The 18274-nt window shown below is 43.4% G+C and overlaps 1 protein-coding gene across 1 annotated transcript; it reads left to right on the top strand.

The window, feature by feature from the left end:
* Positions 1-9021: 9021 nt before the first annotated feature.
* Positions 9022-10538, top strand: LOC124663359. The gene is made up of 2 exons (XM_047201072.1): positions 9022-10132; positions 10426-10538. Exons 1-2 carry the CDS (start codon positions 9022-9024, stop codon positions 10536-10538), a joined length of 1224 nt encoding a protein of 407 aa, XP_047057028.1.
* Positions 10539-18274: the final 7736 nt, after the last annotated feature.

Here is an 18274-nt window from a genome sequence, read left to right as displayed (position 1 = left end):
AGCACACGTCCGTTGGGAACCCCAAGAGGAAGGTATGATGCGTATAGTAGCAAGTTTTCCCTCAGAAAGAAAACAAGGTTTATCGAACCAGGAGGAGCCAAGAAGCACGTTGAAGGTTGATGGCGGCGGGATGTAGTGCGGCGCAACACCGGAGATTCCGGCGCCAACGTGGAACCTCGCACAACACAACCAAAGTACTTTGCCCCAACGAAATAGCGAGGTTGTCAATCTCACCGGCTTGCTGTAACAAAGGATTAGATGTATAGTGTGGATGATGATTGTTTGCAAAGAACGATAGAACAATAGCAGACAGATTTGTATTTCAGATGTAAAGAATGGACCGGGGTCCACAGTTCACTAGAGGTGTCTCTCCCATAAGATAAATAGCATGTTGGGTGAACAAATTACAGTCGGGCAATTGACAAATAGAGAGGGCATACCAATGCACATACATGCCATGATGAATATTGTGAGATTTAATTGGGCATTACGACAAAGTACATAGACCGCTATCCAGCATGCATCTATGCCTAAAAAGTCCACCTTCAGGTTATCATCCGAACCCCTTCCGGTATTAAGTTGCAAACAACGAGACAATTGCATTAAGTATGGTGCGTAATGTAATCAATAACTACATCCTCGGACATAGCATCAATGTTTTATCCCTAGTGGCAACAGCACATCCACAACCTTAGAACTTTCGTCACACTGTCCCAGATTTAATGGAGGCATGAACCCACTATCGAGCATAAATACTCCCTCTTGGATTTAAGAGCAAAAACTTGGCCAGAGCCTCTACTAATAACGGAGAGCATGCAAGATCATAAACAACACATAGGTAATAGATTGATAATCAACATAACATAGTATTCTCTATCCATCGGATCCCGACAAACACAACATATAGAATTACGGATAGATGATCTTGATCATGTTAGGCAGCTCACAAGATCCAGACAATGAAGCACAATGAGGAGAAGACAACCATCTAGCTACTTCTATGGACCCATAGTCCAGGGGTGAACTACTCACTCATCACTCCGGAGGCGACCATGGCGGTGAAGAGTCCTCCGGGAGATGATTCCCCTCTCCGGCGGAGGTGCCGGAGGTGATCTCCGAGAATCCCCGAGATGGGATTGGCGGCGGCGGCGTCTCGATGGGTTTTCCGTATCGTGGCTCTCGGTGCGGGGGTTTCGCGACGAAGGCTTTAAGTAGGCGGAAGGGCAATGCGGGGGCCACACGAGGGCCCCACACGCCGGGGCCGCGCGGCCCTGCCGTGGCGGCGCCTCGTGGCCCCACTTCCTTTCCCCCTCGGTCTTCCGGAAGCTTCGTGCAAAAATAGGACCACGGGCGTTGATTTCGTCCAATTCCGAGAATATTTCTTTACTAGGATTTCTGAAACCAAAAACAGCGAAAAACAACGAGTCGGCTCTTCGGCATCTCGTTAATAGGTTAGTGCCGGAAAATGCATAAATACGACATATAATGTGTATAAAATATGTAGATATCATCAATAAGGTGGCATGGAATATAAGAAATTATCGATATGTCGGAGACGTATCGAGCGACGGGGCCGATTTCTCGGGCCCCGTATTCCGCCGAAACGGGCCGGCCCGAATCCGGGCCTGCTAGACGCCCAAAATCGCGCCGGCCCCGTATCCCGCCGGAATTTTACGGGGTGGACGGGTTATACGGGGCCTGTTAGACATGCTCTAAGAGTGTCATCAAGAGGTAGCATTATATACTATGATCAAAAAATAGAGAGATATAGCACTATGATTAAATTGGACTCGCAATTGTTGAAAAGGCTGATCTTCTCTCGTGGAAAAGTTGGTTCTAGTGCACGAGCATTCTCAGGATTCTTTTCGCAAGGAAGAAAAATCAATCTTGTCTCCGCCATCACCATAAATCAAACATATAGCTAAAATTTGAATTGCTTAATGAAATGGTTGCGTGCATCGGTTTGATTCAGAAGCTGGGGCGATATCCCTGTTTTGAAAAAATGTGAATGTTGATGTCACACTATTCAAAACTGTGACTGCCCTAAATCGTCTTGGAGTATATAATTTGAATGCATTATCACCTTTCAATGCATTTTCGATGTGCTTCCATATCACTACTTTCTCAGAAATGCCTCGCTTGATCTGTGTAGGGATGTTTACCCACCACCGCCTTATCGGTAAAAGGTAATTAACTTGGTAATGGACCCATTAAAAAGATAAAATCTAATAGGTTGATATATGGAATTTCAAGCATAAAACGAGTCTGGCACAAGAAACTATATATATTGGGATATTAGGCACAAACTGAGGAAGGTAGCGTGGAACCGTGATCCAAGTAGACTATGGGTTTGCTCACTTAGTTTGGTACAAAATCGTCGCTACATCGGATCAATATCAACTCGAAGGACAAGGCAAGGTACATGCATAAATAAAAGATGGATCCGCATACCAATGCAGAAATCAAGCCATGTAAGCAATGCAGAAGCCACAAGTCGCCACCAAGCTCAAGTAGATCTAGGGTTTCTAGCGATAATCCATGACACTACCATTGTAATCTCGGAGATATTAAAAAAACCATCGGAGGGATGGATGCAAGGATTTTACCCATCATGTGAGCCTAGTAGCTAATGCATCATGTATCCATGTTTTCGGCTTCATTTGAATTTTTCTACGAGATTGTTGTGTTTCCATACCCATCTGTGATCTCTTCTACACCTGCGTACACACATGCTTGGGTAGTTCCCTTGCCCTAGACACTAACAAGACGAATATCACATATGAGAGAAAGGATATATGTACTCCCTTTGTCCAATAATTTTTGTCATGGCTTTAGTTCAACCACGACAAGAATTATGGAACGGAGGGAGTATATAGGATCAGCCAGATGACAATCTTACTTTTCTCTCCCATACCCCAACATCTAAGGGCCTCTTTGATTCATTGGAATGTTGGAGGAAGGGAATAGGATTTTTTTTCTTTGGTGGCACTATTCATCCAATTGATTCAAAGGAATGGAGAATAGAAAAAGTGTAGGAACTTTCCATTGGTTTAGGTTTCAAAGGGAAAACAAAGGAATTATACAATCTACTCAAATCGCTTTCTTACATTCCTATACACAAAGAACGACAAAAAGGTCAGGAATTGCATGATGATGACCTAATGTTACATTTACATTTATTTTTACCATGATTTGATTATGGTTTCAAGGATTTCTTTTTTTTTCCTAGTTCAACGAATCAAACACCCAATTTCGTATATTCATGTGCTTTTACAATCCTAAAGATTTACACATGGATTCCTATCCTATTCCTATGTATTTCCTATTTCTACATCTTTGAAATCCTAAGAATGAAAGAGAGCTTGAGGGTTCTTTAGATCTAAGCATCCTCGGACCATGCCAAGTTTCAGGTCAAGCCTTATAAAGTCAGAACCAAAAATGGAAAGCATGCGATCCGCTAGCCCTAATATTTTTGTATTCATTGGAGGCAAGAAAGCATGATATTTTTGTACCGCTAATGTCGCCCCATAAAAAAGAAATTAGAGCAATTTTTGTGTTGAATTTTTTTCACATGGAATAGAGGAACACCACACCAAGAGCTATCCAAGAATGTTGAATACTATAAGCTTGGGGATTCCCAAGGCACCCCGATAGATCCATCTTAAACTCTCGTTTTGCAGACCCCTAAACTTTGTTTTTGAGCAACATAGAATGATCACAAAAACTTGGAGCCTCCTTTATTAATGTTATGTCTATTTTTGCATTGAAACTAATGAGAACACCATGATAAATTCTTTGCATATGAAAGAGCTACTGAAATAAACTATCCCACTCTTGAATACCTCAATGAAAAAAAGTTGCATGCTTTTAGATCTTTTGCTAGCCAATTATACTCTCTTTTCTATATATGAGCTTATTGTGCACTTCAAGTTTGAAGAGGAAGAGAAACAATGATAAATCAATATGTGTGAATTGATAAAAAAGGGTATGCCACCTTTGCTATATTTATGTGTGCACTTTAATAATAGCAAGTTCTTGTGCATAATTTCATCAATACTTAGGGAAGTGATACTAGATGTTTACCCTGTTTGTGTTCTTCTCGCTATATAATGAGGTAAATAAGATACTATTGAGGAACATTACTTAGACTTGATTGAGATATAGTACCTTTAAATAAAAGTCTATGCATCCCATTATGCTTATTATTGCATACGTGGCACATATTCAATGATGAATATTTATATTCGTATGTGTCTTTACAATATGAAGGTTGATGTTTGTGTGACGGTCCAGTCTTTAACATGGTGAACCTCATCGTTGAATCATATGTAAGTCATTTGATAGTATCTTTAGTTGACCAACTAGCCTCCCGCTAGCCTTTGAACCAATGAACCACTATCCGGAAAAGAGAAAGAAAAAAGAGAAAGAAAAAGAAAAGGAAAATAGAGAGAGAAAAAAGAGAAAGAGGAAGAAAAGAAAGAGAGAAAGAATGAACCCAATGATTTTGCTGTTATGATGACACCAAATAAAAGGGCAAAAACTAAGAAGTGCCCGAAGGAAAATCAAGAAATGCCTATACAAGTGAGGCTGAAAAGGAAAATACAAGCTCACATAAGGTGTTAGGCTAAGAAGTAAGCACCTATCCCACTTGCACTCCACCCTTTGTTCAACTAAAAATACTAGCCACTTACTCATGTATGAGTCTCCTATGAGTGTTTAAAGGTTGAAAGACTGAAAGGATACGACATCACCCAAGTATTTAGTTTGCAAAGCAAACATGATGAATTATTAGTCAAAAATTGAAGCAATCAAAGGTCTCAAAAAACTTACTCATGATTCAATCAAATGCAATGTGAGAACTTTGTTTGTTGCTACTATGAATTAATCATGCCCAAGTAGTGTTGCCATATATTATCTCCCTTGCGCCATGTATAAATAGCAGAACACCTAGTGGATCTTTATTAACTTTTTGCTATTCATTGATAAATCTTTGTTTCAAATACTTGCCATGTTAAATTGTTGTGCATGCATAGAGCAAAGTTCTTGTCAAAATCTTTTAGAAGCAATCCAAAAAAACTCCAAAGCCCATGTAGTTTTATCACCTTCATGCTCGACGATGAGCATAGGTTAACTTTGGGGATGTTGATGCATGTAAAGTACATGCATGAACTTTGTGTTTATTGCAACATATTTGTATCCTATATAATGTTAATTCCATGTTTTATATTGTTTTTCGAGAGATTTTCTCAACAATCCCCTCTCCTCTGGTTTTAACTCCGTCTATCGTGAAACACCTTTTGTTAGTATTTTTGACTTTCCGGGAGCTACGGACTCGAAAAAAGGAAAGGTGGGTCACACTTCGGAATTTTAGAGACGAACAAATTGAGCTAAAGTGGGACACTAGGGGGTAAATGGGCTGGGAAATAGGCCTTGTGGCGCGCCCACCACCTTAGGGCGCACCACTTGGGCTCATTGCCCCCTCCACCGTACGATTTTCCTCAATCTTGCGCCCACGGACTTTGTTTGACCTAAAAAAACCCTATATATACGACCGGCCACCAGGGTTTCCTCGAGGAGACAGAGGCGGAGATCAAAAACACATAAACAGATAGTCAGCAGTCGCCGCCGACAAAGATCGGAGGGGGCAATTGCTGCCGGAATCGCCTCCAGTGGACTCCACCCCCTCCGGTGTGGTCATCATCAGCCTCTTCATCAAATTCCTCAACACCATCTTCATATACCCTTTGTAATCTCTTGGAAAACATGATGTATGAGGAAATCTGTCGTTTTCCCATGATGTATTGTACTTCTATGTCTTTGTTTGAGTAGTGTATTGTTCTTGGAAATTGTGGGATAATTTGTTGATGGTTGCATATAAGTAATTTTATCTTCTATGATGATCTCTTGTACTGATATATGATTGCACATATATGTTGGGAAATGCATGAGGTTGTCACCGTTGCATGATGATAGGGAGAGGGACAGATGGAGTTTGACAGAAACCATGCCCCAATTCTTAGATATTCATGTTATATTAATTTATGGTTAATCAATGGGGGGGTATAACTATCGGGACCTTTAAACTTACATCGGTGGTTGGACTCCCCTTGTTTGCTCTTAATTAGCCTTAGGATCAATCACTAGTGGTATATTTGCTCATGTATATAGCCAAACCTATCTTTGTTTCCTCTCAGTAAGAAACACTTAAAAGACTACCGAGCTTCACTAATTGTGACAACCACACAAATGAAATAGCAATTTGCCAGAACACTTACTCCTTTGAGTTACTCCACTTCACTTCACCTCACTTTACTTTACTACAATTTACTTTTCTTGCATTAATTTTACTCCTTGCATTTTATTTTCAGCATTTGTAGTTTTATAGTAGAAACCTCTTCACACACACACACAGACACACATATTATAGATCCTAGCTTTTCAAATTGGGTTATAGGGCTTTAGAGAATATATAGTTTACCTTCGGCTCCTCGTGGGTTCGACACTCAAATACTTATCGAATCGTACTGCGGTGATCCCCTGCACTTGGAGGTTATCAACCAGTCGGAGGAAGATGGTGGGGCTTACCTACTTGTTGGTGAGAAGTTTCCTTTAATAGAGAGCTCGAAAGGGGGGAAATGGTGGTGGGGGATTTTTCGGTGAGGAGCGGCGGTGTCAATAGGGGGCGAGTATCGACGGGAAGTGAGCGAAGTTCTCCTGCGGGATTTTCCCGGACACGCGCGAGCTCCCACCATCTCACGCTCGCACAAGCTCGGCGCAAATTTCTCTCGCGAGCGTGAGAAGAGCTTGGCTCGCCAAGAACGGCTGAATCGAGCGTGCCTCCTCATACGGGCTCTACGCTGCTTTAAGAATCGTGCGAAGAAGGGAAGCGTAAACATGTGGCCATCCAAACTGTTGTTTCTTGCATCACCGGAGCCGGTAAAACACTACACAAACAACCAAACTCGCCCCAAATTCTACGTGCGTTTGCGTTTGCTTCAGCACTGCACTCGCCATGATCGCAACCTTGCATTACTACACCGACAATAATGCGCATCTGGATATCACCGAGCCGATCCACGACATCGAGCTGGACGCAAAATCAAGCCATGAGGTAAGATCTTCACCGAACACATACACGAGAAGCAACGTCACACACACGGACCGGCATGGAACACGCCTCGTCACCAAGTCTTCAATACACATCCTTGCGAGGGACGTCTTCAAGCTACGCATTACTTCACGCCTGCTGCTGCACCATCGCCGACACATCAACGCCAAGGTCTACATCAACGTGATATTCATCAACATCTTCGTCAACACATTGTCGTCGCCACACAACATTGTCCACATGATGTACATACATGATACAACTATGACTCCCTCTGACAGTATAACTGCAAGGCACGACGATGGCATGACCGCATCCCCCGACACTGACGACGGGTAAGATTGCATCGACAAACTGACGTCATATTTGCGATGCCCCTACAATCGTGCATATGGTTCTAGAAAAATCGGTGTGTGCCGGGGGCTTCCTCAAGTCCCGGCAAGACTGGTGGTCTCACTTATGACCATGTCCTCTGACATCTGCAAGACGCCATTAACGGTACCTTTCAAGGTGCAAAACATCGGTCATAATAGCAACATCGTCCATAAAATTGGAAGAAGAAAATCTCACAATTTTTTGCGCCTTCGGCAAATGCAGCTACACCGAGCGACAACGAGTACTAGATCGACCACGACTATCTCGGCCATGGCAACATCTCATTCGGATACTCTTGACATCGACAAGAACGTCTAGGTACGAGATCGGCAACAACTTCGAGTCAACAACGTCCGCTTCATCACTTGCGCCCACGACACTCCGTCTATGATTGCGGGAGGGAAGAGAAGGAACCAGAAGAGGACATTGATGATGGCAAGGTTGAGAAGGCGACGAAAGCGCAAGACTTCAAATCCATTCGCAATCGTCCGCTTCACTCCCGATATGATCAAGGGGAATGTTAGAATACATGTACATCTAGGAGCTAGAGATAGACTAGGATTCTATATCTTCTTGTACTCCAAGTCTACCTCCTCATTTTACCTCTCTATATACCCCATGAGGGTCATGGAAATACAACAAGAAATTCTAGGGTTCTATAATTTCTATAGAGACCTACGTCTTGGATGTTCCACCGGCCGAAGGACCGGGAGAGAGAGAGAGAGTTGGTGGTTGGCGGTGGTGAGCTTCTAGGCAGCCTCGTCTCTGGCGGACAAGTGGACACAACTTCGGGTACGGTGAGCTCCAGGTGAAAACCATGCACTAGTCTTGGTTTGTATCGACGATGGTGATGCTCTCGGTCGCCATCTCCTTGTTTGAGGCATCGTTGTGGAGCTCCTCACCTCTTGTGTCGGTGTTTGGTCTGCTCGTCTCGTTGGCGTTGTCCTTTTACGTCTTAGGCTAGGCGGTGGGCGGCCCTAGGCCTCGTGTGGATGCAGAAGCGGCGGCTCCGGTTTATCGCCTCCGTGCATGTTGCGTTGATGTGTTGGAGTGTCGACTTTGGTTGTTCAGATGACTTAGTTGTCGACTTGTGTGTGGGTGCAGCCTTGGGGCCGGCTTGGAGTGCAGTCTCGGACCGGCATGTTATGTTCCTTGGTGTATTCGTTTTCGGCTACACTTCTTCTATATAGCAATAAAAAAGGCTAACTTTCGAAGAAAAAAATGTTGCTCTATACGAACCAGATGGCGTAGAGTTCGTAGGTAAAGAAAGCACCTGTCGAAAACAACAAGAAAAGGACATTTGTGTGTGCAGGAGTAGCATTGAAGCCCCTTCTTCAACACCACGCTACCCATCCTACCCGAGACGTTCAAGCTCGAAAGGCTGCCACGCCCACGCCCTTGTTTCCCGCTGCTCTCTGAGCTCTGCGCCTTCTTCAACATCACGCTACCCATCGTACCCAGTGCCCACGCTCCGCTCTGCCATTTCGATAGCCGTTCAGTCCTTCCCCGCTTCCTTGCCAGCCCAAGCCCATAACCAGATGGCTTCTCCTTCCGCGCCGGCGCCGCCGTGGGTCATCCTAGGCAGCATCCCTCGCGTCGCCGCACCGGACGACGGCAGCGACGTCTCCGTCGCGCTCACGGCGCCGCCGCGCGTCTCGATCCTCACAGTCTCCCCACGCGTCTTCCCGGATCCCCCAACTCCCCACTTCTTTCCCTTCGTCCTCGCCGCAGACCCCTCCGGCCTGCTACTCCTCCAGGCCAACCTGCAATGCGCCCCGACCCGTCAAGTCATCGACCGTCCCGACCACCAGTCCGTCACCTGGAAAGACACCAACGCGCGATACTTCGTGCTGGACGCCACCACCGGCTCGGCTTTCCACCTCCCCGACCCTCAGGCCACCATCATGCACCAGGCGCTCCTCGGCCTTGTCGTCTCTCCTGGCGGCGGCGGCCACTACATGGTCGCGGAGCTCCAGCCCATCATCGGCAGCAGCACGGCCACGCTCCTCTGCTTCTCTACAGAGGTTGGGGAGTGGGTGGAGAAGAGCGTCCATTACCCGCTCCCGCCCCGCCCGCTGTCTCCCATCTGCGTACTCTCGCACCATGGGAGGCTCTGGTGGATCGACCTCTCATGGGGCGTCATCACCTGCGACCCCTTCGCCGACGAGCCGGTCCTGGGTTTCGTCCCATTCCCGCCGGGGAAGGTCCTGGCGTGCAGGGAAGCTAAGGGACTCACCGACATGTTCCGTTGCGTCGGGGTGAGCGGCGGCAAGCTGCGTTTCGTGGACACATACATGGACAGGCGGCGTGCTCATGCTGGCGGCCCTATTCCCACCGTAGGCGTGTGGACGCTGGCCGATCCAGACTCCACGGAGTGGACGCTGGAGCACGAGGCGAGCTTTACTGAGATCTGGGCCGATCAGAGCTACAAGGCGACCGGGCTGCCGAACAAGGTGCCCAGGCTCGCCCTCATTCACCCCAAGAAACCGGACGTGCTCTACTTCTTTCTTCAAGAGCGCCTCTTCGGTGTTGACGTGCCTGCTCGCAAGGTGGTGGTGTGCGAGGTCTATGGGCTGGTTGCGCCGCCGAGCTGCTGCATCGCCACCCGCTTCGTCCGGTCTTGGGAGCTGCCGCGGGCACTCTCCTCAGGTCAGGTGGCTATGATACCAGCATATCCCTTTCCCTTGTTTTTTTATGTCTGTTTTGTATTGATAACTGTGAATTTGTGATGAATGTCCAATTGTTTCCCAGTTCTAAAACCGCCATGCTTCATATGAGAATGCAAATAGCACATTTATACTTGTGGTTTTTTAGCAAGATATAGCATTTGCATTAGTTCATGTCATCAAAATAGTACTAACAAATTGCTACTTTCTCATTCGTTTGATCCAACACACATATATATCCATATTTGTTGAAAGGGTTGTGACTTATCTTTGAAGGGAACTGGTCTGATGGTATCAACTTGGCTGAAGAATCTTATGCTCGACCATATCGGCCATCCCCAGAGGATTACCACATGGTGGGTTCTCTTAGGCAGACATTCATAGGATGAATTGGAGGAACATGAACCAACTGTTTATGGCTAACAGTATCCTAGGTAAGCTCAGTTTCCCCCGACCTGTATGCTACTTCTACTCTTGTTTTGCACTACTAATGTTATTATGTCAAATTTCATTTCATCCAGGTAGCAAGTGTGATGCTCATTTTAAGTTATGGACTGGGTGTCATAATCGTCTTGCAAGCTCTCACAAAGTTGCTTGACTTGTTTCTTGTTAGTGTAGGAGATTGTGATTGATAACGGAATGCTGTGGGAACACTATTGGTTAGTTGGTTTGTATCTTTCCTTATGGAACAATGTATCGGAAATGTGACTTGGTTCCCGTGATCATTTGAACTGTGAAGCTGTGATTCTCTTCGATTATTGGTTGTTGTTTACTTTCCCGCATTTGATCGGTGTACCATGCCTTATTTGTTATGATAAATTTTTGTTATTCATGTGGATAGCCGCTTGTGTGAAATGATAGCGAACGCGCTACAGTATGTTCATAGGCACCCACAATGGGCCAATGGGGTGTGGGGGGGGGGGGGGTCTGTTGAATATAATTGTCTAGTCATCATTCATCAGATCGGTCTTTTGGTTGAACTCGCTAGAGCATGCAATTCTCACATGGTATCGTATATACTAGGTCATGGGTTCAAATCATAGCCAACACAGTATTTAAAGTAAATATTTGTGGCCTCACTAAAAAAATCCAAGGATACACGTTTAAGACCCGTGCGAGATCTCTTGTTCCTCGTCCAGCAGATGCATTTCGTTTGACGCCAATGATGTTGTAGCTCCCGTGCCTCCCATTGTCTCATCTTACAACGCCGTCATTGTTGTCGGCGGAGAGTACCCGACGGAACGGGGAGACCAATATTATTGTTTCTGTAGATTGTTTCTAGTATTCTTTCCGTCGACAAAAAAATAAAGGAACCTAGAATCTAGCATCAAGAAAGGAGTGGTTCAACCAGCTCAGCTAGCGACAAGTTAAATCTTTTTTTTCGATAAAGGGAATGTATTGATATTGCTAAGATAACAATTACATCTAGCTTCTATAACAATAAAACATTATGAAGACATGCACATAGCCCTAAAGCAAAGAAAAAAGAACAACAACAAAGAAAGATCATGTTACAGTGATCAATTTCTTGTAGCTGCAAAACAACCTACCACCAGGATAGCACCCAAAGTTCAAATTCTTCAAAAACGATACCTCTAAGAAGGAAACATTGCACAAGCACCCTCGTTGCCCGATCTTATATCTTAGGTTTTCAAACTGGAGAAAAACCGCCAAATCAAGAACTAGTACACTAAATAGAGTAAACACAAACATCACAGTTAATGGCCATTAGCGGGGCATCACAAGAATTCCTTGGATAACTAGAAGCGGGACATAGGCAGATCCGGCGTGACACCCATCACTGCAACATTTTGTTCCAGTCATCTCTATATTTGTGAAAAAAAATGTCGCAATACTTTGAGCAAACCCCTGTAGCAAGAGAAACTACGTATGCAACAAATTCCTATTTGGTTGCAGTCCACTGAAGAAGAAGACGACAAGATGTGTGGGTGCAGTGTAGGCAGATCGCTTGTTCGCAAGGATCTTGGTTTCTTGTAAATGCATTCTCTATCTTCTACAAAAAAAAAAAAAAAAAAAAAAAAAAAAAACCAGACGGGTATGCTATTATCAGTCCACGCACTTGACGATCAGCAGCAATGGCTACCGATCCAATGCAAGAATTACAGGTTGTAGCAACAACCGGTCACTGAAGAGAATCAAAGCTTCGCAGTTCAAATGATCACTGGAGGGATCCATCATGCCCCAAAATTACATCTTCCAGTACAAGTTGTTCCCTCCAAGGAGATAATAAATACCAAAAAAACGATAGCGTTTCACAGAATTCTGATCAGTCACCATCTGATACACTAAGAAACATGTTAACCTACTTCGCGCAATGATGCAAAAGCATGCTTGATACCAGGGCGGACCTTATACTGCAGCCACTCCATAACCTGAATTCAGCGCTACTATAACTGCCACCTGGAACAAAGAAAGTATCGACACACGAGTGTTAATACTACTACAGTACAGGCGCATGGTGTTTGAGGCCAGGGCAGAAAATATCATATAGGTTGGGGGAAACTGAGCTTAACTAGGACACTGTTAGCCATACGCAGTTGCTCCTCCATTTCAACCGATGAATGTCTTCTTGGTAACTCCCACCAAGTGGTAATCTCCTCCAGATGGTTGGTATGGTCTAGCAAACGATTCTTCAGCCAAGTTGATACCACTAGACCATTTACCTTGTCAGATATAACAAATATTAGTTACAAGCCTTTGGACAAGATATATATGTGCTAGAATCACTCAAATTAGAAAGAATGACCCAAACTACTCTATGGGCTATATATCTTGCTTGGAAACAGCAAGCATAAACCAAACATCATTTCTGTCTCAAGTGGAATGGTCGTCTGGTTCTTATGCTATCTGACTATCTGTTGCACCTAATTTCATTTTATTTTTGAGGGGAGTTGCACCTTTTTTTTCGAAATGGGGTATATCCCAGACCTCTGCATCAAGCGATGCATACGGCTTCTTTTATTAGAATCAAAACAGTCTTACAACCAGCATCGTCAAAACTTATTACAATTCATGGATCACTTAAAGTCTCAACAAAAATAAGCCATCTAAAAAAATGTAACATGAAGCGCATTTGCATCAACATGTCAAACGACGATCGACACGCCAACCGCATCGGCTGTAAAATCCCGTGCTACCGTTGCCGGTCGGTTGCACCCGGTATCCATAGCATGGCGCTCCTCTTACGGCTGGAGATAAGACCACATATGGATCCAATGAGTAGCTAAAGGGATAACCTTGCAAAAATGATGGAAAACTTTTTCTGTTAAAGATACAATCATTGCGCACATTCCATATAGCCCAAACCAAAGCGCACACACCAACTCTAATGTGGACTTTGTCTTTTTTTGCAACACCATTTAACCAATTGCCAAACATATTTGTAATATTCGAGGGAGGAGGTATGTTGAAAGCCATATAAACAATCCTCCAAATCATCTGAGAAAAAGGGCATGAAATAAAAAGATGTTGTATTGTCTCATCTTGATCACAAAAACAACATTTAGCACAACCATGCCAATTACGCTTAGCCAAATTATCTTTTGTAAGAATCACTTTCTTATAAAGAAACCACATGAAGATCTTTATCTTTAGTGGAACTTTCATCTTCCGGATATATTTCTTAAGGAAAACGAGTATCGTCATTTAATAAATCAATATACATAGATTTGAGTGAGAAAATGCCGGACGTAGTTAAATTCCATTTGAAAAAATCCTCGGTATCGGTTAGCTGAACTAAAATGAGTCTATGTAAAAGGTGTGTCCATCTATCCCATTTGTTCCCATTCAAAGTCCGTCTAAAACCTATATTTATAGGATTTGATCCTAACACATTTTCAACAGGTGACATTCTTGTGATTAACAATATTGTATAACGACGGGTAATCATCGAGCAAGGGGCCTGTCCCCTAACCAAATATCCTCCCAAAATCTAGTCTTAAGCCCATTGCCCACAACGAAAGAACCTCGTGATATAAAATCCTCCTTTACATTCATTAAACCCTTCCAAAACGGTGAGTCATTCGGTTTAGTTGAAACCTGAGATAAAGTTTTAGAATGCAAATATTTTTTATGCGGTATCTCTTGCCACATACCATCCTCATTTAGGAGTTTGTACAGCCACTTGCATAGTAAACTCTTGTTTTTGAGTTCCAAAACCTCAATCCCTAACCCCCACGATCTTTGGGTCTACATATTACATTCCATTTAGTTAGCCTATATTTTTTCTTATGCCCATCACTTTGCCAAAAAAATCGAGATCTATAAAAATCTAACCTCTTACGAACTCCTATCGGAATCTCAAGGAAAGACAACATGAACATAGGTAGGCTAGTTAAAACTGAATTAATCAGAAACGAGTCTATCTCCATATGATAAAAAGTTTGCCAATCCGGCTACTTAATTTTGACTCAAAGCGATCCTCCACCGGTTTCCATTCGCCATTTCTCAATTTGCGAAAATGTATTGGGATTCCAAGATATCTAAAAGGTAATGAACCTATGTCACAACCAAATAGAGTTTTATACTCATTCTCCATACTGTTTTGCCTCCCCAAAACAAAAAAGCTCACTCTTATGAAAGTTTATTTTTAGACCGGACAATTGCTCAAAGATGCACAGAACTAATTTCATATTTAGAGCTTTTCGAATATCATGTTCCATAAATAGGATGGTGTCATCCGCGTCGTCGTAAAATCGATATCCCCCCATCAACAAGATGAGGAATAAGCCCGGCTACTCAGCCATCCTCTTTGGCCCTTGCGATTAGGATAGCTAGCATATACTGCGACTATATTGAAGAGGATGGGAGATAAAGGGTCTCCTTGTCTAAGACCTTTCTTGGTTTGAAAATAATGACCTATGTCATCGTTCACTCTAATGCCTACACTCCCTTTTTCAATGTAATTCTGAATCCAGGAACACCATTTTGGATCAAAGCCTTTCATGCGTAAAGCTTGTTGTAAAAAGCACCAATTTACCTTATCGTACGCCTTTTCAAAATCTATTTTGAACAACACACCATCTAGTTTCTTCCTGTGAAGCTCATGGATGGTCTCATGTAGAATAACAACACCCTCAAGAATATGTCTCCCAGGCATGAAAGCGAGTTTGGGTCGGGTGAACAACACTTTCAGCAATCTTTGATACTCGATTCGTCCCTACTTTGGTAAAAACTTTGAAGCTAACATTTAACAAACATATAGGGCGGTATTCGTTGGATTTGGGTTGCATTTTCTTTTTTAGGAAGAAGGATGATTGTACCAAAGTTCAAATGAAAAAGAGGTAGCTCTCCTCTTTGGAAGCAGGCGAACATAGCCATCAAGTCGCTTTTCACAATTTCCCAACACATTTGATAAAATTCAGTCGGAAAACCATACTGGTCACTGGGGCCTTATTTTTTTCCATTTGCATAACGGCCTCCTTAACCTCTTCTTCATTAAAATCAGCTATCAAGATCGCATTTTCCTCGGCGGATAATTGTTTTATGTCATGAGTCATCGATTCCACCATAACACAAGTACTAGGTGCTGGTGGCCCAAAAAGATTCTTGTAATACTCGTAATATAGTTTTTTAAGTTTTCTTGACCCATAATTGTTCCTTCCTCTTGTTCTAGTTGGAAAATTCTCTTTCTCCGATGTTTACCGTTTGCAACTAGGTGAAAATATTTAGTGTTGTCACCCCCTTCCTGCACATGTTTTACTTTCGCCCGTTGAGCCCATTTAGACTCTTCATCCCGTCGTAACTTTGCTAAATCATCCCTAGCCTTACGCATGGACTGTCTCTCTTCTTCATCTAGCGGGACTATTTCCGCTTTGCAATCCGAGTGTCAATAATATTAAGAAGTCTATCTTTTTCGATTTTATAATGTCCACTTAAATTGCGTGCCCAACCACGGAGGAAATGTCTTAGGTGTCGGATCTTATTTTGCCAAATTTCCATAGCGTTTGCCCCTCTTGAAATTGAAGCCCACTCATGAGCAATCATTTCAGCGAAACCATCATTTTTCAACCACGCCAACTCAAACGAAAAATTCGACTTGTTACCTAGGAAAGCTTCTTCCCCAGAATCTAACAACAAAGGCGTATGATCGAACCGGACCTAGTTAGCGCTCTCACTTGTCACCAACGGGTATTTCGTTCCCATTCGACACTCGCAAGGATTCTATCTAGTTTTTCGTATGTGGGTGAATCTCTATGATTAGCCCGGTGTATTGTCGTCCTGAAAGAATTAACTCTCCGAGGTCAAGACTTTCAATGATCGCGTTGAAAATAAAAGGCCATCGTTCATTGAAATTATCATTATTTTTTTCCTCTTTTCGCCTAATAATGTTAAAATCTCCTCCGACAATCATAGGCAGAGGTTCGTCCTCACATATCCTTACTAATTCAGCTAGAAACTCGGGCTTCGCTCATCTTGAGCTGCCCCATAAACGGCAACTAAAACCCATTTAAAATTATCTTTCTTGGAAGTGACATAGAATTTGACACATCTATCTCCGAAACTATATTCTGAACCGAAAGTGTATCGAGCATTAATACCAACGAGGATACCTCCAGATCTCCCGATTGGCGGAACACAAAACCACTCGAAAATCTAGTCCGCCCGAAATATGATTCAAAAAAGGTGTCGAAAAATTATCTCTACCCGATTCCAAAATAGCAAAGAAATCTAGTTTGTGTTCACGAATTGTTTCATTTACAAAAAAGTGTTTCGCTGAATCTCTGAAACCCCCACTATTCCAAAAACTACCTCTCATTGTTGAAAGGGTTACTTTTTTTTGCTAAGCCTTACGCTTCTCCGTACCTCTTTAGGTACAATTTTTTCTTTTCGTATACATACTTTGGTTACAACTTTTTGTTTTCGTGTATACACTTTAGTTATCTTAGATGCACGTGGAAACTCATCCATCTCCTCTTGGACCCGACGCTCTTCGTCGACAAGATCATGAGATAATTCCGTAGCTTGGTTAATTACCGATGATTGCTCGTTGATCTTTGTCCTCGGGTTTTCCTTTTAAATTTTTTGACAACATAATTATTGTTCTCTTGTTATCATTATCTTTAATACTTTGAATCATGTTTGAAACCTTGCTAGACGACTCCCCAAGCGAGACTCCCAACTTAGCAGCTCGAGATACAAAAGTATCATTAGACAAAGAAGCTAAAGAAAACACTGGAGTGAGATGATGTACCCGAAATCGAACCAGCCTTTTTAGCTTGAGTCAACGTCCGAGCACGTTCCATCCGCGGAGCGTCAGCGTTTGGTTGAAGGCGAATCCGTTCACTAGAACGGACTTCCGCCGCCTTAGCTGGAATACCACCAAAATTCACCACGTCCTCCATTGAATATCGAGCTCCAAGATAAACTCCAGTACCCACACTTTTTGAAACCATTCCAGGCATCTTAGCGGCCTTTGATTGAGCGGCTGTAGGAGAAACCAAAGCCGCTTTGTTTAAATCAACTTTAGAATCATGTCTAGCTAACAAAAAAATTGAAGAAAAAGAAGGCTCTTGCTCCTTGTGGTTTTTGTAAAACATACCATTGCTCATAATATTAGTGTCATCACTGGGAAGCGCAGAAACAGGTTCTCGCACCATAAGCACCGTGTGATCCACCCGATGCGAAAAGGTAGACACATTCCTCATGGGAGAGACATCGAGAGAGGCGCAGGGGTGCGTGCGCCGGAATCCGCGTTCGTCCATCTCGCCGAACTTCCGCCGCGTAATCATCACGCGGCCGCTCCTTAGCCTCGAGCATTATTAGGAGCTGCAGAAAATGTCTCCAGTTCCTTCATAAAAAGCCGACCAGTGCGCACCTCACTTTGAGGACGAACCGATGCGAGAAATATTATCCGTAAAAAATGTATCATTTGAGATCGAGGACACAACAATAAAATCGCCTGGATTATCGAAGGTGATAGAAAGGAATTTGACGAGAAAAGGAGACTCTTGCTCCTGGTTTTGAAGTTCCTGCATACCTATTGTAGTTGTATCATTCTTGACAGCCATAGTAGTAGAATCAACTAAAACCTCGATACCGGACTGTTTCAGGCTAGGTAGTGGTGATGGCGAGGCTATCTTCATCATCCTCGGCATAATCTCCC

Source organism: Lolium rigidum, chromosome 6 (assembly GCF_022539505.1).
Source record: "Lolium rigidum isolate FL_2022 chromosome 6, APGP_CSIRO_Lrig_0.1, whole genome shotgun sequence".
NCBI classification, from domain to species: domain Eukaryota; kingdom Viridiplantae; phylum Streptophyta; class Magnoliopsida; order Poales; family Poaceae; genus Lolium; species Lolium rigidum.
This window is presented reverse-complemented; position numbering and strand designations above follow the sequence as displayed.

Coding starts and splice junctions, on each gene's coding strand:
- LOC124663359 (XM_047201072.1), top strand. CDS start 9,022: ATGGCTTCTCCTTCCGCGCCGGCGCCGCCGTGGGTCATCCTAGGCAGC. Junction 10,133..10,425: donor GCCGCGGGCACTCTCCTCAG/GTCAGGTGGCTA, acceptor TTATCTTTGAAG/GGAACTGGTCTGATGGTATC.